The 24,994-nt window shown below is 43.7% G+C and overlaps 2 protein-coding genes across 2 annotated transcripts in view; both read left to right on the forward strand.

Annotated features, from left to right (window-relative positions):
* The window catches only part of SLC9C1 (solute carrier family 9 member C1), a 95,984-nt gene extending 91,419 nt beyond the window's left edge, over nt 1–4,565 (forward strand). The window contains exons 28-29 of the mRNA XM_048214762.2: nt 1,890–1,977; nt 4,187–4,565. Coding sequence (XP_048070719.1) covers nt 1,890–1,955 — 66 coding nt within the window. The 3' untranslated portion in view covers nt 1,956–1,977; nt 4,187–4,565. The remainder of the gene's footprint in view (nt 1–1,889; nt 1,978–4,186) is intronic.
* An 8,219-nt stretch (nt 4,566–12,784) lies between these two features.
* Nucleotides 12,785–24,184, forward strand: GCSAM (germinal center associated signaling and motility). Its single transcript, XM_026493102.3, has 6 exons — nt 12,785–12,863; nt 15,941–16,009; nt 18,755–18,799; nt 19,802–19,848; nt 21,565–21,593; nt 22,480–24,184. Exons 1-6 carry the CDS (start codon nt 12,835–12,837, stop codon nt 22,792–22,794), a joined length of 534 nt encoding a protein of 177 aa, XP_026348887.1. The 5' UTR covers nt 12,785–12,834; the 3' UTR covers nt 22,795–24,184.
* The last annotated feature ends 810 nt before the right edge of the window (nt 24,185–24,994 follow it).

A 24,994-nucleotide genomic window follows, 5' to 3' on the forward strand; every position in this document is an offset into this window, starting at 1 on the left:
GAAGCCTTCATTGCTACCTCAACTATGCATCTGGGGTCTTCCAACCAGGAGGCCGTTTGCTCAGCTATTCACTATGCCTGTCACAAAGCGGGAGCTCAATAATGAATGTACTAACCTGATCTGTCCCAGGCTAACCTAAGTTATCCAGAAAATCCCATAAATATTGGTTAATTTTATAGTTCCCTATGAACTTGGATAGGTCACTTGGGGATCTTGGGATCTTCGAAACCTTGGGCCAACTTGGCAACAAGACCCCAAGTTATGAAAGACTACAGGGCCCTGGAAATGAAAGTGGGGCACGGAGAAATAGGATGAAGTACTTCATTAGATCTACACCAACTTGCTTGTAGGCTGAATCCTGGGGAGTTCCAGAGGAGGTAGAGAATTTATTTTTAATTCTAGTTTGTGCCAAGCTGATCGTATTACTCCAGGAGATGCTGATTATAATACTTGGAATCTGAGAGATGTCTGCTACAAATACACAAGCCAGAAAATTGTGTATTTGGTTGTTAAAAATATGTTTTATGTCAAGTCCATTTGCTCTATCACCACTAGGCATAAAACTCAGAGCACCCGCTCCTTCTGCCCTGAATCTCTCAACAAGTGTATGCTGTAAGAAAGGTGATCACAGGTTCTGTGGGGGAAGTTGAAGGTGTTTCTCATGTCTGTCCAGTCCTAAAGAGGCCAACGCTTTTCTTTAATACCTATTTCCCATCCAGCATAAAAGCAAGAAGTTCACTCCCTCCCAAAACATTTTGGACTCTTTCCAGGGAAGCTTTTCCTCAACCTCTCTTGGTTATTTCTTGTTGCCTGGAACTACTGCCCCAATAACATAGGGGCTGAGAGTACGGGCTCTGGCATGAGACTCCTGGTTTGCTTCCTGGTTCCGTCACTTCTTAGCCATGTGACTCATGTTGGACAGATCTCTTAACCTGTTTAAGCATCATTTTCTGCATCCACATAACACAGTACCCGTACGTACCCCGGATAGTGCTGCCGCGCAGATTAAAGAAATGGAAAGTACAGTGCATAGTGTTTGGCACATAACAAGCAATCCGTACACACAGTTTCTATTATTCTCTGCTAACCCCTTCCTCACATTGTAAACTACTTCCCCAAACTTCTTGTGCTCTCCAGATACTAATTTTCTAAAAAATACGGATACAGGTACCTCCTCTAATTCTCCCAAACACGGTTGCTGCTAAAGACTAGGAAGTAGCAAAGGGAAATTACAATTTAAAAAATGAAGATGAGGAGAACACTTAAGATAAAATATTAAATGGCTCCTAGGGGCCACTGGGTAGCCTATCTTTCTCCTTAGCCTGGGCGGGCTGCCAAGCTTGTCGGAGTCAGCTTAATAGTATATTTTGAAGAATGAGGAGGCAGGGAAGCTAATGCTCTCCCTGTACATATTCCCCGAAGTGCTGCTTTTTCATAATTAAAAAAACCTGATTGTGTGAGGTTGTTAATATAAAGTAGTGTGGAAGTGAGAGACAGTTCATTAAGTGGTAGAAACATCAGCTACTGAGTCTTATAAAGACAATTTTCAAATTGTGTTATTTAGTAAATGCTTTTTCTCCTTGATGTTAGATCCTGGCTATATTTCTGGGCCAGGTCCCTTCTTGCTCCTCCAACCCCTCCACCCACCATCACCCCAGAACTGTGGCTTCGCCTTCACGTGGTAAAAGGCCCACTGCAACATATAGCAGCTCTTTACAAAGTGTTTTTGTTCCCAGGATGGGAAGGGACTACACAGTGCTGCGGTTGCTAGAAGTCCTAGTCCTCAGTCCCTTGCTCCATAGACCAGATTTGACACCTGCCCTGCTTTATAAATTTAACCTTTATTAATAGTCTCAGATTTGACTCCTATCTCCTATCTCAATTTCCAGATTCAACAGCCTACAGGGTTACTTGATAGTATCAAGGAGGAAATGAACATCTATGCAGTCCCCTAGAATAAGACTCCATGAAAATTTGGTAAGCTGCCTCAGTTTCCTCAACACGATCTGGATCACACCTGTCCCGGAGATACAGGTGAAGCCAGAAGTTCATGTGCCCTTTGGTGTGACAGGGTGAATTATACCCCTTTCCACTAGCCATTATTTGTGATATGATCACTTTCCACTAGCCTGTTGATTCTTCAAGTGATACTATTTATAATTCTAAACTGGAAAATGAACTCTAAAATAAGATTTCTGAAATAGACTCATGGTTTCCTCTCTCTGTTCTGCTACTTAATTTCACATGCAGCACATTTTTCAGGCTGCCATGTACTGTGGAAGATAGAAACAAGTAACAAAAATATAAACAGGTAATAAGCGATGACTTCAATTTTCAAGAGTTTCTATTCTAGTTAAGGAGGCAAAACAGATCAGAAGGCAGTTCAATAGCCATTCGAGATACACTGTGGATAGTGCCAACTGAAGCTAAAGGAATTCAAAACAGAAACAACTGTTGATGAACATAAACAAAGTCTTTTTTTTTTTTTTTTTTTTTTTGCTGGAGAAGGGAAGAGGATGTTTGGAATAGGGGACACAGGAGACCAAGACTTTTGGGGAAAATGAGTAGACCAGTCTGGCCTTTGGTTGCTCAAAATGTAGCGTCAATGGGGAAGAGTGTGTGTGTGTGTGTGTGTGTGTGTGTGTGTGTGTGTGTGCCCGCTTTGTATAACTCTGTGTTACATGAAGCATTTCACTGGATTAAAAAATGACCTTCCAATAAATCTTTGTGCCTCCTTTTAAAAAATGTTAACTCTTGCATGCTACTTCCTATGACAACGACCATATTTAAAAATAGATTCAAAGGGTAACAATACACTATGAAAAAATATTTTTAAGAATTACTTGTAATACGATCATTATCTTCACATGGGAAAAAAATGAATACAAAATGATAAGGAAAACACTATGATTCCAATAGGCAAATTTAAGAACAGCCAATTCAGGTAAAAGACAATACCCAGAATGGGGGGGAGGGGGAGTTAAGAAGCGCCAAGTTAAACAACAATGAAGTATTAACATTGACTTTTTAAAATTAACAATTTTTATTCCATGGTAACATCTATTTCCTTTGAAATAGATGAAAATAGAGTGATACTTCTTTTCTTATATTTTGCTGGTAGATGAGTAAAAGGACTTCGAAAGAAAAGTCATAAAAATGCTCATATACTTTAACTCCATGAATTTGCTTCTGGGAATCAATCCAAAAAGAGTAATCCAAAGTAGTAAAGTAGACATATGTACAAACCATCCAGTGCACCACTATTTCTAATGGCAAAACATTAAAAAGAGTCCAAGTGTCCAATAGTAAGAAAGTATATAATTTCACTACAGACCATCCTTTAGAGGAAACATCATACAACCATTAAAGAAACTGGTTGTATAGTCCAACGTAACATATGAAAAGGAAAGCGAACGTGTACATACAACTTTCTTAACATGAAAAGAGGTCAAGGGGGCCTGGGTGGCTCAGTCGGTTAAGCGTCTGCCTTTGGCTCAGGCCTGGGATTGAGCCTTCCATCGGCCTCCCTGCTCAGCAAGGAGTCTCCTTCTCCCTCTCCCTCTACTGCTCCCCCTGCTTGTGCTCTCTCCCTCTCTCAAATAAACAAATCTTAAAAAAAGAGAAAGAGAAAAGAGAAACCCAAATGATTCAACCAGGTGTTAGAAAGGTAAGAGTAGGGACAGGTGTGTTCACCTCTCTTATTTTCCGTGGTTTTATTGCTCTTGTAATGAAAAACATGATTGCAAAACTCCTGAGCATTATTCAAATATGATTAGTCTGGAAGTTGTCTGTTCCTTTCTGCCCCCCTTTACACTCAGCAATCCCCACGTGGTGAAAAGGAGTGGTGGCAGCCAGAGCTGAGACCCCATCTGTGTTCCCGGCAGGGGAACACACTCCTCCTAATAGTCCATAGACTACCTCTGGGCCCTTCAGCAGGCGCCAGGGGCTTCTCAGACTCTGACCCGCAGTTTAAATCACACCACCACCTCTTTGGGAAAGACGACTGACTCACACTCACCCACTGGATGTCCTTCCTCGGCCTCAGCAATAATGACCAGGAGGTATTTCCTGCGGGAATGAAACCAACCCTCTAGTACATCCTGTTTGGGGTTGTAAGTCAATGTTGAAAGATTCCAAAGCTCTTCTGCATTTGTTTTTTTTTTTTTCCCCTCCCTACTGCTGTTAGGAATGGTTGACCACACTGTTTTGAAGATTGATGCACGTAGGGGCCCTGCTGTCAAGAGACACCTCCTGTTTTTGAAGCACATTTTCCTGCATCAAAAGGGAGCGACTTCAAGCTGGATCCCGTATGGATGATCATGGTGCCACAAGGAAGGAAGTTGGGACCTTGCAACCATTCTATCTAAAATATATTTTTTAAATTTAAAATATCTTTTATGTTAAATATCTAAAACATCTCAGAAAATCATAAAGTTTTTGTTCTTAGAACCAGAAAACAAGCTTAGGCCACCTAGGGAAGTTGGTATAGTGCTCTTAGAGCAAAAATGGTTTGATTCACTTTATGAAAAATAAAACACTATTAAAATGTAGTTCAAATGTTGATCTTAAACCAGGTATTGATTTCTGTCATTCATTGTACTTCATTCATCTTGGAAGAACTCAGTGAATAAAATAGTAAAGAATGGAAACTGATTTACACTTAAACAATATAACTCAGTCCTAAATGAAACTTCCAGTGTCCATTTTGTTCATCATCTCATTACAACAATGAGCCCAATGCCTGTCACATAATTTTTTTTTTTTTTTAGAAAGAGAGAGTGAAAGAGAGAAAGCGAGCTGGGGGGTGGGGGGCAGGGGGAGAGAGAGAATCCCCAGCAGGCTCCACACTCAACATGGAGCCCAACCTGGGGCTTGATCTCACAACCCTGAGATCATGACCTGAGCTGAAATCAAAAGTCAGATGCTCAACCTACTGAGCCACCCCGGTGCCCCGGCACATCACTTTTTAAAATAGTCTTAACCAGGGGCACCTCGGTGGCTCAGTTGGTTGATCATCCAACTCTTGATTTCGGCTCAGGTCATGATCTCATGGTTATGGGATCAAGCCCTGCATTGGGATCCGTGCTCAGCAGGGAGTCTGCTTGAGATTTTTCTTTCTCCTCTCTCACTCCCTCTGCCCCTCCCCTTGCTCTCTCTCTCTCTCTCAAATAAATAGATAAATCATAAAAAAAAAAAAGTCTTAACCTGTTAAGAGTTATTGCATGCTTTCTATATGCTAGGTGTCTAACAATCACTACGCACTTATGGACTGACTTAATCTTCACAACAAGTATATAAGGTAGGTACTATTATTTCCAGTTTACAAACGTGTAATTTGCCAAATATCTCACAACTAGTAATAGGCAGAGCAGAGATTTGGAAACAAGCCTGTGATTAACTATTACGCCATATGTCTCTCCAGTATGGTAAGTCCTAAATAAATATCTGAAGAAGTAATAAAAATTTAAATATATGTCTTTAGGACCATGCTTCCACCCAGGGGTTGGAAATCTGAATACTAAATTTGGCCTCCTACAACTGGTGGTAGGCACATTTTCAGAAACCACGTGTAGAGACTCCACTCACAAAAGTTCCTTGAAGAGAAGAAAATTTGGTTTGTTTATGTTGGGTAAGTCAAATCAAACTATTATCACCTCTCTCCAAAACTGAACTCAACCAGTTTTTTATTCCTGTGATAATTGACTAGCAGCTGTTTTGTTTGAGGGAGCCCCACTAATGAGCACCCTTTTTCTCCTGAGTGATGAACCAAATGAAAATTAAAACAAAGGATTGAGGCAGTTAGAGAATAAACCACCCACACCCCCCCCACACACACACGCATGCACATGACTTTATTAGTGACTGAAATGACATAAAGAACATGGTTACCTTCTGACCCCCAGAACTGGATGTATTGACCATTGTAGGCATTTATCATTAAGCTTACTGCATAGCTGAGAACAATAGACAATGCAAGATATGTAGAGTCAAATTTGCTCTCAAAAGAAATCAGGAAGAAAGGGATGGACAAAGAATGCCCACCTTCTGCTTCCAAATTCATGGAACTGATAAGCCACTCCACCTCAGCAGGATGAATGAGGTGGTGACAAGCCGCGAGTGTTGGTAAGGGAGAGTAAAGCCCTCAATCCCAAACAAGACACCAGGTGGGGAAAGGGCTCTCCACCAGTAGCCTGTCACAGCAGGCTCAGCATGCGCCAGACTCTCTTCTGAGTGCTTTGCCCTCATTAGTTCAGGCAATCATTACAACAACTTTAGGAAGTGGGTACTATGATTGCCTCATTTTTCAGAGGAAATAATGAGACTTAGGGAATTCAGAAGAATTACTCAGCCACAGCTAGATATAATGACTCCAGGCTCAAATCCTCTAAGCACATTCAGTATAACTCATGAAGTAAACTCCCTAGACCTTATTTCGTAAATCTAAAGCGTTGGAGAAGAGGATACACTCCACAAATAATAGTCATGGTCACTGTCTGGCCAGGTTTGTGTTCTGGGGTGTAACCATTTTCACGTGGGGAAAGAACCCTGAACAAGGCCCTGAGGTATGAAGTAATCCCAGCACCAGGTACGGTATATACCCACGCGCCCCATCAGCAGGGTCTGGGTGATTGTGTGCCCAAGACTCTTCCCTCGTCTGAAAGAATTGTAGTGCATGGACTTTGACCTGAGGAGATCGCTTAGAGCTCACTTCCACCTGACTCTTCAGAGGAAACCCACTTATTTGCTTAGAAAAGTTCAGAACGTCTGCTTTTAAAATTTTTAGATAAAAGTCTTTCCTTGGTCCTTTGATTCTTGGATTTCTTTTTAATTTAGCTTTTAACTTTTATGGTGCTTAAACCCAGTTTGTAATTGTTGCCCCAGATACATAACTTAATCATCTATGTTATACATTAGTCTTTTTAATGAGAAATCAGAAACATCGCAAATGAAGGAATGTTCTTCCCAAGGGTCACTCGTGGCTCAAACAATGACAGGGAAGTGCTATAACCTCCATCTGCCATTAGATTTGTAAGAGTCTTCTCAGTGAGCTGAACAAATCCCCATTTTGTTGCCAAATAGTCCTCTTACCATTAAAAACAACCCTCTGTGTTATTATGGTTCCCGGCAAGTCAGCGGGGCTATATGCAAATATCCCTCCACCAGAAAACAAAATCCCAGCCCTAAAATTCCCTTAGGGAGGTACTGAAAATCTGCTACCTCCTGTTTCAAACCAAATACACATTAATGGGGAATATCAGCAGTGCAGAGCCATAGTTTCAAACACATAATTAACTCCCTGATATTAGCCAGGACTCCTAATCAGCTCATACTCTGCACCACAAAACAACCAGTTGGAAAATTACCCTCAGGTAGACCTCTCAATATTATCTCACCGTGAAGTCTTCACCCTCTCCATAAGACCTTTGGGAAGGAAGCAGAATAGGGAAATCTTAGCTAAGCTATTAGATTCCTGACTCTATAAGAACTCTTAAATAAACCAGTTCTTTTCCTACCATAAAAGGATCCATAAGGATTTTCCTTTTGCATAAATATCTCCCCCAGCTCCCTTCGTTGGCCACAAGAGTCTACAAAGGAGTAAGCTAGAGCCAGATTTATCCCATCCAGTTCTTTGAGACTGAAGAAGCTCAAAGAATCAATCTTACCTGAAAGGCCTCTAACCTGCCTTAGCAGCGGAAGCCAGTCAGGTGTTTGAAAAGCCACATAAGAATTGGGAAGCACAACACACTGCAAACATGCAAGTAATGTTTCAGTCTTTCCAGGCACATTGGAGTGATACGGACCAGAGTTCAAACTTAAGTTCATCTTTCCACAAGTACTTATTGGATAGGGCAATGAATAGACAGAAAAGGTCCACACTCCTTTTGAACTCAGATCCTCACTCTCTTGCTTATTTAGGGGTGACCTTGAGCAAGTCCCTTGGCTTGTATAAGCCCGGGTGTCCTCACCTCTAAAATAGAGGAAACAGTATTTATCCATAGAATTCTTGCATGAACAAATGAGAAATTATATCTAAAACATTTAAACAGTGCGTGGATTATAGGAAGCTCTCAACTAATAGTTATTTTGATATTAACCTATGACCTCGAGATACAGCAAAGCAGTCCTTGCACTGGTCACCAATTCTCTGCAATAATGCCAAAGGATAGGAAAGTAAATTTGAAGATTTCAGCTCAACCTTCCACTGATTTCACCATCACCTGTCTACAAAGAGCCAGGCTTTTATTTCCACTTCAATTCCTATATTCCCTCATGTATTAGGCACTGGGGTCAGCACTGAGGAGGATAAAGGATGGTCTGATTCAAAGATTTGTTATTGTGGCTTCTTTTTCTGGGGATGTGTGCTGCTAGACTTCCATTTGTGACGTGGAGGTAGATTATTTAGTCCAGAGTTGTTTTCACAGCAATAAATGTGTGTGTTATCTATCAGTGTCCTGCTCTTCCCGCTACCTCACACAATCATAGGAAATTTTCATGCTGGGTAGCTAACGCTTGTACTCAGCTCAGCTTCTCCATCTAGTGGCCTGAGTAAAAGTGAAGCTTGAGGGTTAAGGAGTGATCCCCAGCAATGGGAAATTGATTTCCAACTTTCGCCCCTGTGGCATCGACACTTTGGACTCAAAAAGCCTTTGCTCAACATTGGAACTAATTAAGCCACCCATGGGGCAGTGTCCAGACCATTTGCTCAAACTGTTCCACCCAGAGTCTGGGATATCTTAATTATATTGATGAGGAGTCAGCAACAGTCCTACTCACTGGCTAAATGGCCTTGGCCATTTTGTCTTCTCCATGATGCAGAAAAATTATGATTCCCTTCTGCTGACCTCTAGGCGGTGTAAAAGGTACAGAAGCCATTGAGGAGAGGGACTTGTAGATTGAATTGAAATTTTTTCCCAATTTTCCTGAAGATAATGGGGAAGAGAAAGGTTAGTTATAAGTTATAACAATGTATCAAGACTACTTCCTTTTCTCTTTCTCTCTCTCTCTCACCACTTTCTTCATACACAGAATGGCAGATCATTGACTGTTACCCCAGATTTCTTACCCACAGAAAAGAAGGTTTTAGATAACTTGGAAGACATTCCCTAAAATGTATTGTAGTTGGCCAGCCTGAAAAAGAAAGTGGTTTTGACAGAAGAGAATGGGAGAAACAGATTAGTGCAGCCCTAGATTTCTTAGACCTATATTCAACAGACACCCCTAATTTGTAATATATGCTTTGTTAAGGATTTTCTTTCTTTCTTCACTGCTTCACTTAATTTGCTGAGGAAAGGGTTTTCTGAATTTTAGATATTTCCAAGGTAAGAAAATCAGCCACCCTAACATCTTTCCTAGAGTTAATTACCTGAGGGAGTAATGAAAACATTGAATGAAAAAAACGGAATTTCCTGCCACCCCAGAAAAATCTTTCCACAAAAGTAGAAGAAAAAGAAAAGTTTTATTATTGAATAAGCATTGAACCAGAATGACAGCAAGCCACAAGTGACTCCCGATGGAGATATGAAGACAATGGAATCTTGCCCTTTTATATAACCAAGGAGATACAATCCATTGTATACATTCTCTCAAGATAAACAGTGACTAGTCCTTAAATAAGAGGATTTGACTGTATTCTAAATTCATTTGGTAATGCACTTGCTAGTCCTTAAAAGAGAACATTTTCTCTTTTTAACTGGAAGTAGGCTTGCAATTTGGAGTCAGGTGCCACCTGAATTTCTGCAGCAACCCCCACCCCCACCCCGGGCTGGGGGTCCTGGGAGACTGGGCATTATCTTCCTTGATGGCTACCTTTCCAAGAGAGAGCTCCCAGATCTTGAAGGAAGCATTCCTGGGTTGCTTACTCAGCCTTTACCAAGATTTACTTGTCTTTCAAAGACAGAAAGAACTTACAAGTTTTCTCCTGTAAAAGCTCTAAGAAAAGAGAGGGGAGAAAGTCCCCGCCCTCATTTTCGGCAGAGAGAATTAAACTTCTTATCTTTTCTTTTGGATTTGTCCTTAGAGTACTAAAATGTTAGAAATACTCATGCATTTCGTTTTGAGCCTCAAGTGCCCCTAGACTGACATTGCCTTCCTTCCTTCAAGCTTCCTTCTCACATCAGAGGACTGTTTTCTCCTCCTCCACAGGGACTGTTGCCTCTCTTCCCAAGGGTAGTAAAGCCCTCCTGGAAATGCTCCACAGACACAGCCTGAAGCCTGGGAGCAGCTCCAAGGGTGGCTGTGTGATGGGTGGCGGCTCTGGGGTTGCAGAACTAGTACCCTCCCACGCTGCTCCTGACTGTGGCGAGTGGGACCTCTGCGTTACTCAAGGACAAGCAAGAAAGTAGCTTGCATTTTGTTTTATCTCATTTCAAGGAGCTCCACAAGGGCAGCCCGTGTCTGCTTCGCTCCAGGTTGAACCCGCAGTGCCTAGGGTACAGCAGTGCTCAACAGATACTAGTTCAAGAATGAGGAAACGAATGGGTGACCAGACTGAAACCAGCCATCAAATATAAGGATAATACCAAAAATGCATGGTTCCTATCCCCAAGTTTATTGCTTTGTTTTTTTAACCTCTTTTTTTCCCATTGAGACATAACTTACATACAGTAAAATGCACCCTTTATGGTATACAGCTATTTAGATTATGAGACACGCATGCAGTCATGTTGCCACCACCACCAGACACAAAAGAACAGAAAAATTCCCTCCTGCCCCTTGAAGGTCAGTCCCTTCCCCACCCCTCACTCCTGGCCACTGATGATGCATTTTCTGTCCCTACCATTTTGCTTTATGCCAAATGGCATAAAACAGAGCCTTTAAGTCTGGCCTTCTTTCACTCCGTGTGGCGCATTTGAGATTCACCTGTGCTGTTGCAGATTCGTAGTCCATTCCTTTTTATTATGGGTCGGTCTTGTAGGGATGCAGCACAGTTTGTCTAGCCGTTCGCCCCTTGAAAATCATGTGGATAGTTTCCAGGGTTTGAGGAGCAGGGTAAAGCAGCTATTGCATGCAGATTCCTAGAGATCTTATGCTTTTTTCACTTGGGTTAATGCCTAGGAGTGGGATTGCTAGGTTGTGTGATGAGGCTATGTTTACCTTTATAAGAAACTACCACGCTCTTTTTTCAAAGAGACTGAAACAGTTTGCATGCCCATCAGCAATGCCTGAGACCTTCTGAAGCCCTGCATCCCTTCCCAGCACTTGGTATCATCAGTGTCTCTGTTATTTTCAGTGTTCGCCATTCTAATAGGTGTAAATAAGAGAACCACAGACCCACAAGCATTACTTAGGCTAAGTCACCAAATGGCGACTTAACAGCTAACTAACTGCAGTTTCAATCTCCTCCAGAAATATGTCTTAACTGGTGAGACCAGAATTTTCTGATCAACTTCAGTGATCACATGGGTCTTCTCCATCCCCAAAAGGAAGAAGAGGTAATCCACCTCATAAGACCCGCTGTCTATCGTCCCTCTGAGAGAAAGTGACTTTGACTGGAACAATTCTTTCTTTTCTTTTGCTAATAACTTTCCTGCCCTACCCTGCTATAAAAACCTTTCATTTTGTACAGCTTCTCAGAGCATCTCTCTACTTGCTGAATGGGATGCTGCCATGTCAAGAATCTCTTCTAAAGCCAATTAACTCTTCAAATTTGTTTGATTGAGCTGGGTTTTTTTTTTAGCAAAAGTGCGTAAAAGTATTGCGTTGTGGTTCGATTTACATTTCCCTAAGGACTATGGTGTTGAGCGTTTTTTCGTGTATGCATTTGCCATCTGTGTATTTGCTCTGGTGAAATGTCTGTTCAAATATTTTGGCCATTTTGTTACTGGCTGTTTGTCTTAGTGAGTTTTGAGAGTTCTTTCTATATTCTGGATAAAATCTTTTTATCAGATATATGTTTTGTTAATAATTTCTATTGGTCATTGGGTTGACTTAACTTGTTTTAACCTTTTCTTGTTTTAAAAAAAAAAAATCCCCCCTCTGACTTTTCCAAGACTACAAAGTGGCTTAATAAATTTAGGAAATCTGAAGTGAAAAACTCCCATGGCCTGTCTAATTGCAGATGGGGCTTCCCCAGAAGCTCAACGCTCTCCTTGACCAATGGCTCCTGGTTAAGGCCAGTAGCCTGGAGTTGGGAAGGAAAAGTTTTCCTCTATTCTGGCTGGCCTAAGAATTAAATTGACATGACACAAATTAACAGGAGGAAAATAAAAGCTTGATAACATGTATACTTCCTGTATGTAAGGAAGAGACTCATGGAAACTGAGCAACTCCCCCAAAGGGCTGAAGCCATCACCCTAAATACCATCTTCAATCAAAGACAAAAGAAGTTGGTGGGGATGGAGGGTCTGTTGTAGGAGGAAAAATCACAGTAAACAAGGGCCATGCTGTTATGCGGATTGACTTGCCTTGTGCATTAGTAAGGGCTTCTGGGGACTTAGAGCTCCCTCTTCCTGATACCCTCACACACGGAGCTTTCCCTTGTCAATGTACAAGTCTCTTACAGTAGAGTAATTGTTACTTGATTTTCAGAGCTTGTTTTATAGCTGAAGTTTCTTTAAAGAAACCAACTTAAAATAATCAAAACACCAAAGAGGCATATCTCAGGGTGGTGAAATTTGCTCCTCTTTACGGGCTCTGACATTTTAGGAAGTTGTGTGTGCGTGCACCTCAGACTCTCCTCCCCCTGGGGTCCTCCTCCGGCCGCAGGGAGGTACTCTTCTCCTTTCAGCTCTCGGCACAACACCGGTGGCCAGAACGACGACGCACAGTAAGTCAGGAGCTGCCCCGTTAGAGCACCAGGCTGGCTGAGGGGAAGTCACCAGGAGAACTGAGAGAATGGGGAACTCTCTGCTGAGGGAGAACAGGTGAGTCCAGACTCCCCAGGGGAAAGCGGGGCGATGGGACAGAGCAATGCCGCCAGAAAGAGAAAAAGAGTAAAAGGGGTCTTTGGGCAAGGGGAGGGAACTGGTTAAGAACTGAAAAAAAACTAAGTGCCTACTGAAGGTCCGACACTAAGTTCAACTCCTTATGAGGGTGCCCTTCTCCCCAGAATCGGAGTGAGCCAACAGCTGGTGGAGAACCCCTAAAAGGCAAAAGGACTTTATCAGGGGAGGTCAATGCAGTAAACCATGACTTAAGAAATGGAACAACTTTCTGAGGGCTGGTGGGGGGTGGGGGCAGCAGGGATGGTCTCCTGAGTTCTTAATGCCTGCAAGGAGCTCAAAGGCGCCACTACTCTTTTAATTACTATTTTAGTTCAAAATAGTTAGCAGCTTCTACCCACAGTGAGGCCTCATCCGGTGCACATTCCCTGCAATGGGTAAGCAGAGGTCATTAAAATCGGTCAAGAATTTGGCTTACTTTTTCTAGACCTCAGTTTCCTAATTTTAAGAGGAAATAATAATACAATACCCACCTTGGAAGTTTTAGTGGGTGTGATGCTCTCCCAGTGCCTTACACACAGTAAGGTTCAATAATACTAAGATATTTGGGGGACCATCATCTTCATTAACATCAAAGCAGTCATTGTAAAAATTAGTTCCACCCAAAACAATCCCTAGTGAGGTGGTCTAGGGAGAATGGACTCACGGGGACAGGGAGAAGGGAGGATTTTTAAGAATTATGTTTGGCATCTCAAGTCTGGGTTCCTGCCCCTGGGAGCTAAGACACGGACTCGAAATGCCACCTGCCAAAAGGAGGCTTGGTGAACCCATGGGATGTGTCCTGCCCCTCCCTGAAACCCAGTGTTTTCTGAAACTCCTCCCTGGTTCCTCACAGGCCTCGAGCTCTCTGCAGCCCGGGCGTGTGATCAGCTTATAAATCCCTATTCCCAAATCCGTGTGTGAGTTCCTCAAACGTAGAGACTCTTTCTTAGTCATGCTTGAATTCCCGGTTCCTGGCATCATTTCTGACAAATAGTGGGCACCCAAAAAGAGTGTAATGGATGATTGGAAACATGAAGAAATTACTGCCCTGAGAAGAAAAATAAAACAAAATACAGATATAACGTGACTAAGAAAGTCATGATTGATGTGACATTTGTAGTTTGGTTTTCTTTTTTAGAATTTTGGTGTGGGGGTGAAGGACTAGGACATAAATACATGTTAGTTGTAGAAACATTGAAAAATGCATAAAGGATAAAGAAAATAAATTGGTAGATCACAGTTATAACTGTTGACAACATTAGATACATTGTCCTTATTTTAGTGTCTGTATTTATCAGTCATTTGTATTTCTCCCTCTGTGACGAGCCCGTACTGCCTTTTGCCCATTTTTTGTTTTGGATTTTGGTCCTACTTTGTTTTACTGATAGTATAAGCTATTCGTACTTTGAAGAAATTAGCCCTTTCTCATATTACAAAAAATATTTTTTCTAGTCTGTATATCTTGTGCTGTGCAAATTTTTTATGTTTTGCTTACTATTACTTAAACATAACTGAATTAAATCTAGAAAGCCCTTAGGTTTCTACCAATTTATGCTTGAAATTCTTTCCCCATCTTAAGGTAAGACGCATCCACAGTATCATTTTTCTGTTTTATTGCTTTACATGTAGCCCCATACATTCACTATATGGTGTCACATATGCATACACACACACGCACGCACACACACGCGCACGCACACACACGCACGCGCACGCACGCATGCACGCACATATATATATTTTTTCCAAATAGTTCATCAGTTGGCTCAGCATCTTCATTTCCATGCTGATTTAAAATGTCTCCCTTGTATAATTTTCAAAGGCTTTTATTTCCTGGGATCTGATTTTCAATTTCACCCTTACCTCCCATTTAGCATCCAGTCAGCACACCCCCCCCAAGGTTCTCCAGATCAGATTCCTTACAAAAGCCACGGAGTGCCCCCTCCCCCCACTCCCTGAGCAGAGTGGCACCTAGTCCTTTATGAGGGGAGCTCAGAATCTTACTGATTGATGGTCCTCAGACAAGTCACCTAACATTTTTTACCTGTTTTCTCATTGATAAAAAATAGAATCATAACATCTACCTCAGGGATTTATTCTAAAATTAAATGAAATATAACATATAAAATGTATGTGTTATATACATTTAGTAAGTGGAGTGTGCGTGTCTGTGTGTGTGTGGAGAGAGGTTGAGAGAAAGTAATAAGCATATAGTAAGTAGTATTTAATTATGTTTTAAAGATTTTATTTATTTATTTATTTTGATAGAGACAGACAGACGAGAGCACAAGTAGGCAGAGCTGCAGGCAGAGGGAGAGGAGAAGCAGGCTCCCCGCCAAGCAGAGAGCCTGAGCGGGGCTCGATCCTGGGACCCTGGGATCATAACGTAAGCCAAAGGCAGATGTTCAACCAATTGAGCCACCCAGGCTTCCCAGTAGTATTTAATTTTTAGTTTCTTTTTCTGTATATTCTCAAATCTTTTTCTGTATATTCTCAAATTTTTCCTACAAGTGGAAAAAAGGTTGTGCAGAAACCCAACCCGCACAAGGAACAAATCTATCTTGTTTATTTAATCCTTTCTTCTCCTCTTACCCCATGTTCTCTGCCTTGGTGCCGTGAAAGATGGTGACTTACGTGAGACAGGCCAGTGCCCTTCCCCATCCCTGCGCACCATCCCGAAGACCGCCGCCAAGCAGATAGGCCTCTCCATACACTGACATTCTCATGGTCCTCATGAGCAATCCCAGCCATGTGTGAACAAATGATTTAGGACAGGCTGTGTGTGGGGGTTGGTTGGAGAACGTCGGGGGGGTGGGGGGGAGCTGTTGCCATGGCAACAGAGGACTGGTCAGATGAAAGGTGGCCATGTATGTTAAAGAGATGCTCTGAGGGAACAGGTGGAAGCCAATGTGATGCTGGGGTTATGGTGGAAACGACAAAAGTTGAAAAACTTGGGAATTGAGGAGGGACGCCTGGAAAGGAAGAACTTAGCTCATACTTGATATGTTGGATTTTAGGTGCCAGCAGAACACTCAAGAAATACCCTGGACTCTGAAAAATCAAAGCTTTGAACACAGAACGTCCAGGTGAGAACAAATCCAACAAACCTTCTCCCAGCCTTTGTCCCCGAAGAGTAAAGTCTGTCAGGTCCCGGACTTCACGTTCTCCACAATGGAGCACCTGCTTCGCCCAGCAGCAGTTGTAATCATAGTCAATCTGAAGACAAGACAAAAGACAAAAACACTTCGAACCTTTGGACAGGAGATGTGCCATTTTGCTAGGAGCCTAGGGTAACCTCTAGCAACTAGAAAAAGGACCGCTATTTCCTGCTGCCTCTGTTTATTTAGCTCAAATACCTTTGTGCTCAAGCCCCATCCTGACCTTTCCGTTTTAAACCCTTAAGTTCCTGTTTCTGAGGGGACCACACCTCCCACATCATCATGATTGTTGAAAGGTTTGTGGAGAGAGACACTTGCAATTACCCGGATGCTGTTAGCCATGACTTCCTCAATAATCCTTTCTGACCAGCTCCATTGAGTGCCAGGGAATCACTAAAATATGGAACTAGGGTCTCAGGGTCCAAGAATTCCAAAGAGTGGCAAAGCCAGTTGTTCTTTGGCCTGTAGAATTATCTGCCCTTTCCCCATGGTTTCAGGAGATGCTCTTTAAAGAATATCAATTAAATTAAAAAGCAACCACTAAGCCAAAGCTTGTGTTAGGAGCTGGGGACCCAAAGATCCCTCAAAAGGGTACGTGTCTTCAGTGTAAGCTAAGGATCATGTATTGGGGGGCTATCCCCGGACATGTGTTAAAGCATACAGTCCAAATCATGAAACAGACCAGAAGTGTCATGAGCATTATAACAAGGGAGAGGCTGGGTGGACTGGGGGGCCAAGGAAGCTTTGCATAAGAGACGGGAACCTGGAATTGCCTGCACAGAGCCCGGCGTCCCAGGGATGCATCTGGTCTCGCGCAGAAACCACCCCAAACCAAAATACCCAAGTTGAAATGCAAGAATACATCACAGAAAAATTGAGTGGGGTCAATAACCAGTTTGAAAACAGCTTTTGCCCATATTTAACTTCATTTGACCCTTACAACTCCATGAGGTAAGCGGTGGAAGCATCCTCATTTTACAACGGAGAAACCGTGGGTCAAGTTTTCCAGAGATCCTGGTCCAGTCAGTAACTCAAAATTGGCTTTTTTTCATCACCCAAATCTTCTCAGGAAACCCGGTGTCTTAGCACTGGCGAGGTTCAGTGGTTTCCTTCTGGTGTTTCTTCAGCCACAGAAACAGGAGATAGAAACCATGGCTGAAAATAGCATGAAGAGGAGCCATGCCTTTCAGCCCCCAAACCCTGAGGGTGCAGGGACCCCCGGTAGTCATCAGAACACCGTGCCACGCGGATGCCCACAGCCTCTGCTCCAGCGCCCTTTGCAAGGGAACTCCCTGGGAAGCTCACCTCGGGTGATATTTCTGGGTGGTCCTCTACAGACGCTTTTACATAGTGTTCCTGGGACATGCAGGGCTTTCACCTTCGTCTACGCAGGTAGTTGGCTATGACTCAAGTTCAGAAAGATGCCCAGCATGACACTTAGACCTCAGCCTGGATGTCTAACTGCAGAAAAATCCCGAGCCTTTCTGCCTACCATGAAAGAGATCCCAAGTCCTGTTAATTTACCCGTCCCTTGGGTCAAGGAGGCAGATTGCATGACCCGAGCCAGTTAGAGTTGCTCTGTTCTTGGCTACTCGTTCGTTTATCAAATATTTACTGAAAATAAATTTACCAGACACTCTGGCACCTGCTGGTGATCTCTGCCTCGATGAACAAAATAAATCTATATGCAAATGAACTGTTAAATCACAAATTTCAACCAAGGAAATGTGAAGATCTACTTGTCTTTACGAAGTGATTCACGAATCCTCAGCGCCCCATCTAGCAGGTAGAGAGGCTCTTGTAGGAGTTACACAAACCGGAAGGTTTTTATAGAAGGAGGGTGGGGACAAGAAAGTTATTAGCAGAAGAAAAGGATTATTCCAGGCGAGGCCACTTCCTAAGGGGAAAAGCAAGGAGTCTTATCATGCAGATCATCTCACCTAGGCGCAGGTGACAGACTCAGTGGCGCAGATGGGAGAATTCCTGGCTGACGGCTGAAGACGACATTGCTGAAGGAGGTCGAAACTGCAATTCAATTATGTTTTAAGCTTGGGAACTCAGTCCAAGTGACACCATTTTGAGCTGTTTTGGGTTTTTTTCAAACCAACAATTACAATGTGGTGTACAATTATAATATGGTATAAATAGGAGAAATTCAGAATGCAGTAGAATTCGCTATTAATATTGTCTAACCCGTACCAGAAAGAAATTTCTCAAATCTCCACACACTTAGACTGCGATTCCCTGGAGATGACTCTTGTGTGTCCTTTGTCACAGGAGGCCAAGTAAATCATTGAAATCTGGGATGAGCAAGCTATTCTAGGTGACTTGGACACATCCATCATGCTACGATGACTCCTTCCTCCCAGGACCTTAACTGACCCTTTGGAAATGGGAGGACGATTGCTTATCAACAGGAGGAAGTTCCTTCCCGGATTAGGGTTGATAAGCATCGTCTTCCTATTTCCAAAGGGGCAGTTAATGTCCTGGGAGGAAGGAATCAATCTAGCATGATCGAAGTGTCCAAGTCCTCTAGAATGAATCCTGACTTTGGGGTTGGGGGGAGAAAAAAAGGTTATTCACAGAACTGGCAAAAGGAAGGGAGTCACCCTAATAAAGCTGCAGAAACCAACATCGTGCTTTGTGTCGTCTCTCGTCTCTCGTTTGTCTTAGATGCTGGGACCGCTACGTTGCCGCAGGGTGTTTCTGCCTTCCGTGGTGAGTGGAGAATTGTTTTCAAAAGTTCTTTCCCTGAGTGCGGTTTCAATGTGGTATTTACTGTAAATCACCTGTAACTGCCCACCGTCTGTGGTCACAGGGGAAGCCTGTGACTCCCCAGACCCAGTCATCTGAGAACCAGGCAGGGAAGTGACAATTCGAGCCTGATGAGAAACAGGAACCACCGTCTTGCTGGGGCTCCTCGAAACGGAAAGGCTCAGAAGCAAGGATGAAAGTGGCTACAATGGAGAGAAAGACCCCTTCCTCAGCCTGCGGTTGCCACACTCCATGTAGAGGGGGAGATGTTTCCGTCCCTTGCACAGGGAGCTCACAGCCGGGGTGATCCTACCAGTCCTCCGCCACCCTGGGAATGCGTTGAGAGTGAAAGACATGCTAAAAATAGTTCAGGGTCTCTGGTGACTGATACAGACATTAACTAGACTCCCTAAGCAAAGCGGGACGTGTGGTCATGCTGCTTGGTGCCCATGTCACCGTCTCCTGAGATGATAATGAGCTTCCAGTGTATTTAGACCTTGTTCCTCTGGGGGACTCGTCTCTAGGAAGTAGCTACCCCTGTGCTCACAAGCGCCGTGTTTGCTTGCTTGCTTGGAGATCAGAGATCGGGGTTGGGGTTGGAATTGGAAATAACCTTGGCTCCTTATGTCACATGATATAAAAGAAATTGACATTTTGTTAGAAAAAAATATCCCCCAAATAGTTACAGATGACATCACCATAGTTCTGCATTTATAAATCAATTCCACCTCAACCCATAGAAAAGGGAGGAGGGAGGAGAGAGAGACACACACACCAAGGTGGAGATTTCTACTTGGTCTTATCTTTCATGTTTCCTTTTATCTATCTTCTTTTTCCTCGAAGCTAAAGGAGGTATAACTTTAACAAACGAAAGAATTAAAGATAAGGTTTCAGAGTCCAGTGTCATTTCCTTTGAGAGTTTCTGAATATTGAAACCACCAATTTTCCTTCCTTTTCTTTTTTCAGGAAAAAAGTATGCATTCGTAAAGCAAAGCCAGATTCCTCAATGGAGAGTAAGTCTTTGTTTTCTCATCTTTCCTACTTTGGCTAGACTTACATTTCCACACCGCCCCTTCTCTGTGCTTCCCAAGCTGCTTGGGAGCCTTCCAGGGCAGTACTTATGCGCGGATCTGTGTCATTCGTCCAGTCGCTTGTGTCTCTCTCCTCAAGACTGTGAGCTCATCCAAGTGGGAACTGACTACAGATCTCCGCATCTTCCCTGAGGTCTGGAGGTCAGAGGGGAGAATTGGGAACAATATCTGGAAAGGTGGAGGGACCAAGCGCCAGTGAGGGGGCCAGTGAGGGGTACAGAGAGCAATGAGGAGAGGCAGGGCATTGTGGGCAAGCTTAGGATTGGAGATTTTGTCTTGAGAACCACAGCACTATTGAGAGGCTTTAAACCAGGGGCCAGTATGATGCCCTTTACATGAAAGGACTTTACCTGGGTTGCTCTGCAGAGAACACATGGGACTAGCGCGTGGCACGAGCAGAGGCTGGAAGATCGCTTAGGGGATGAGGCAATGATCTCTGGAGACAGAAGAGCGCCGCTACTAAGGAGAAGGAATTCAAGAAGGAGAGGAAGGTGAATAGCATCACATGTGAGAAAGAGAGGAAGGAATTATAGGCCTGAGGTCAGGCCACTGCATTTTTAAAGAGGAAAAGTGATGGAGTTTTGCCTCTGCCTTCCTGGGTTTAAAGAGTGCGTCCTAATTCATTTGCTCCGAGTCTTGCAAACTAGCTCTGTAAAGTGCATGAGTGAATAATAGAGCCCTCCCACCCCTAACGTCACCCAGGGGAATCATGGGTCCCAGGAAACCCCAATGTCCCACAGAGGAAAATATGGTGGAAATAAGACCTCTAATGCTAAAACTTCCAGCCATTCCTTTGTAGTGATAATCAGGGACGTCCTAGATGGCCGGGGCGGGGGGGGGGGGGGGGGGGGGGGAGGGTAGGGACATGTGATACTCTGGGATGTCCGTAATATAATAAACAAGGTGGCCTGCGGGGGTACACCCACCACCTGCGCAGGAGGGCATCCCGTGGCTTCCATGTGAAAGCTCACGTTGGCTTATTGAGTTGGGGTGTTTGCAAGGGGGTAGCGAGTGTGTCCTTTGCCTCTTTGCTGAGTGGCCAGAGCCAGTTGGCTTTAAATAAACTGGCTTTTGAAAAAATTGGCCTGATTTTGTGTGTATCTACTAGCAAATTCAGGAACGGGAATGCTCAATTTAAGAATTTCCTTCCGTCAAGCTTTTCCTGAGCACCAGCCCCCCACTACTATCATCCCCTGTTGCCTGCAGTAGACATGACAGTCCTCCTTTGCACTGTGGATCCTCGGGCGTCTTTGTCTGCCTCTGTGCTAGCCTGTGAGCCTCTTGAGGACAGGAACTGTTTCTGATTTTTGTCTCCACAGTGCCTGGTACAGGGTAGGTATGAAATGAATTTTGTATGAGGGAGGGAGGGGCTGGGGAATGGACCGAAGTGTGGTTTCCTTTCCAAAACTCCCATCAGCCTCTCGGCCTGAACACAGCTCTGCTTTCTTTAGATGGCCCCATCACTCCCCAGGGGTGTGTCGCAGGTCAACATAGCCTGATGGGCTATTGTTGGGCTCTGTGATTGCTTATATCCCAATGTCCACCCTCCCCCAGCCCCCACCCCCCACACACTCCCCATCCTTTCTTCTCAAATCTCCATTTCAATGACTTGAAATTGATTGTATTTTCTTTCTCCAGATAAAGGAATGTCATCTGCTCCCATACAGGTAATGCAAACATGTCTGAGCCTTTTCCCGGAGATGCCAGTGGCAATGCAGATACCCCAGAGGGCAGAAGTTGGCCTCCAAGACACCTTCAAACCTTGCTATGAAAGAAAGACTGTAGATGCCAGTGCTTGTTAGCCCAGGGCCCTGTATGGGGCCTGGTGGCAGCAACAGCCCCCGCCTCTATTGTACATCCTACCGGAAGGGGCTAACACATACGGAGCCCTTTGTTGATGCCAGGCAGTGTGCTGAGAGCTTCGCCTGTAGTGTCTGATGTCACTATTATAGCGACCCTACAAGACTGGCACTATTATTTCACCTGCTGTACAAATGAGAAAACTGAGAGATTAACTGACAGTCTCCCCAAGCTGACAAGAAGTCAAGGGCGTGATTCAAAACCAAGCCTCAGTCTGAGACCCAGGCTTTCCCTCTTGTACTTTGCTGCTTTGCTTTTTATCTCCTGAGAGTCCACCGACCAGAAGGTTCTCTTGAGTGGTTTACCTTTTTAATAATGCAAAAATTTCTAGAATGAGTGGCTAAATATCATAAGCAGTCAAGTTAAGGTGACCTCAGATTGTTCTCTTATATAAGAATGGGCTGCCCTCAGGGCTTGAGACTTGGGAATTACATGGATAGTCAGGGGTCACTCTGGAACACAGGGCAGAGAGGAAATGCCTTCATAGGCTGAATACTCCGGGTGGCTTGAGCTCTCTGGATGCTTGGGCTAAGGGTTGGGGTCGGAGCAGCCATTTAGGAAAAACAGCCAAGAGATGGAGGGGAGATGGGCCTAGAAGACATTTTGCCCAGGGTTGGGTCTGTGTTGAGCCTGGAGTATATAAAGGGAATGGTGAGAGGCCCACTCTTGATAAGGTTCTTCTTTCACCAACAGGACAATGTTGACCAGAGCTCCTCAGAGGATCTCTGCTACACCCTCATTAATCACGGCGTCCCCGGGAGAAGGCCATCAGAGATCTCCAGTGAGGGGTGCTATGAGAATGTTTCCCCTAAGACCGAGACACCCAGGAAGTCCTTGGGAGAAACCGAGACTTCATATGCACTCCTCCAGGTGCCTTCCTCCCCAAGGCATTTTTCTTCCCCAGAAGAGGAGTATGAACTTGTCATGCCTCAGAGAATCTCCTTCCACCCCCTGCAGCAGCCACACCTACCTCTGCTACCTTTGGAGACTCAGGTTACCTACTTATAATGAAATAGTTGGACCAGCACTTGTCTAATACCAGTAAATAAAAACTGGGGGTTCAAGGCTCTGGTTGAAGCAGGCGTGAGGTCCAGAGCTCTTCAGGCTTATCCCTTCTCCACACGCACAGCAGTCCTTACTACAGGGGTCTCCACAGAATCTGGTTTGCCAACCACAGGGCCTCTTAGATCCAGCTCAATATTCATCATCCAAAGACCAACCACCTATCCTGAACACCACTCTTTGGGAATGGAGTAGCCATCTTTGATTCCAAATGGCTTTGGAAATGGGTCACTTTGCTCAGTGGCGTGAGGAGCTGCTTGGTCCCCTACAGCTATGACCATCACAAAGGGTCTGCTCCTCTGTCCAGGTTCTTCTCATAAAATGTCCACATAACTGTCTTCTGGAGTCACAGGGTAGTTTTACCCATCGTACTAAGTGGGCTCAGGGGAGTCCACTCATTCCACACGTTTGAAGGCCCAACCCCTCACTCAGAGCCTTCTGGGCAGGAACCTGTGTGCTCCTCTCACCCCATGCCCCTTAGCCGCGTCCTTTGACCCACTGACCCTCCTGCCTTTGTTAGTTATATGGGTTGAATAAGTTCTACGTCAGGTTTTTACATAATTTTTAATATAATTTTAATTCATATTTTCTTACCATCATATTTCTCCTAGAAATCTTACCAAGGAAATCATAGCATTAGATAATGACAGAGTAGAAAGACCTATGAAGACACTCTAACCCCATTATCCTTTTTGCTCAGAGGAGTAGCACAATATACATTGGAAGTTAGTGACACAACTTTATCCAGAGCCTGATTTCCCGGCTTCCAACTCAGCACTCTTCCGACATACTACATAGAAGAGCCTCTACTCAGCTGTGTGGTGTATGCGGGATGAACTAATAGGTCATGTATAAAATATGAAAAAAAATGTCCATGTGGGAAAAATAACACCCCCACCCCCCTACACACATTCCCCTTCTCTAATGAGCCTTTCTATGTAGGTTCTGGTTATTTTTCCTGATTTTTTCTTCATTGTTCCTAGAATTCCATCCATCCCCTAAAACAGGGGTCAGCAAACTGTGACCCACAAGCCAAATCGGACCTACTGTCTTTTTTTTTTCTATAAAGAAAATGTTACTGGAACCCAGGCATGCTTAATCATTTATGCTGTATGCATGTTCACACTGTCAATGGCTGCACAGCCACAGAAGAGTTGAGTAGCTGTGACACACATTGAAGGTCCTGCAAAGCCAAAAATTTTTTTTTTGCCTTTTTCAGAAAAAAAAAATTGTAAACCCCAGGCCTAAATGATGATACTTGTAGATAAACTTAACAGAAATGTGTTCGGTTGTTGTAACTCGTAAGACCTGGTACCAATAAACTGGCATGAAAATATTAAACCACAAATGATATGAGTGAGACCAAGAATAATTAGCAAATTAGACTATTTCTATATTCACACCTGTGTTCTCTACTTCCTGTTTTATTTAACCCATGGCCATTGTCCTAATTTTAGGGATGTTAAAATAGCAGATGTTTGTTGACAAAGTAGTAGATAACATTATGTGTCTAATTACTGTTTTGCCCCCCAAAGTAACTACAGTTAAATAACTGTTATTTAAAATGTGCTGAATGCCAGTGAGGAGAAATCCAGTGACATGAGGTTGGACGCGTCAACACACGTTTGCTGAGACTTCAGGCAGTCGGTGGTCTTCAGCTAAGAGCCAATCCCATCTGGGTATCTTGTGCTCTGCTAACTTCCTATTTTCAGCCATGGAACCCTAAGGAACACTCACCTTGACCCCTGGCCAGGATTCACTTAGGGGAAAGAGTGTGGACACTAAAGTCAGATAATCAGTGATTCAAATCCTGGTTCTATCCCTTCCTCCCTCTGTGACCTTGAGCATGTAACCTGAAGATTCGGCTTTATCACCCGTAAACGGAAGGGTTGTATCTAATGTATGTAATTCATTTACTGCAGACCTTGAGTAAATGATATGAAAGAGCAAAGAGGAACAAAACCCTTCACGATGTGTGGTGAAAAACCTGCGTTCACAGGCTTGATGACCAGGTCACCCAGTGAGCTTCCAGTGGGTTAGAAATGGAGTCGCTGGGTTTTATACTGGAATTTGTCGTCCGGACATCGGACCATTGCTGAAGTTGACTGGTTTAAATATTTTTAGGACGAGTTATATCAGTTTGAGT

This window comes from Ursus arctos, unplaced genomic scaffold (assembly GCF_023065955.2).
Source record: "Ursus arctos isolate Adak ecotype North America unplaced genomic scaffold, UrsArc2.0 scaffold_4, whole genome shotgun sequence".
In the NCBI taxonomy this organism is placed as follows: Eukaryota; Metazoa; Chordata; class Mammalia; order Carnivora; family Ursidae; genus Ursus; species Ursus arctos.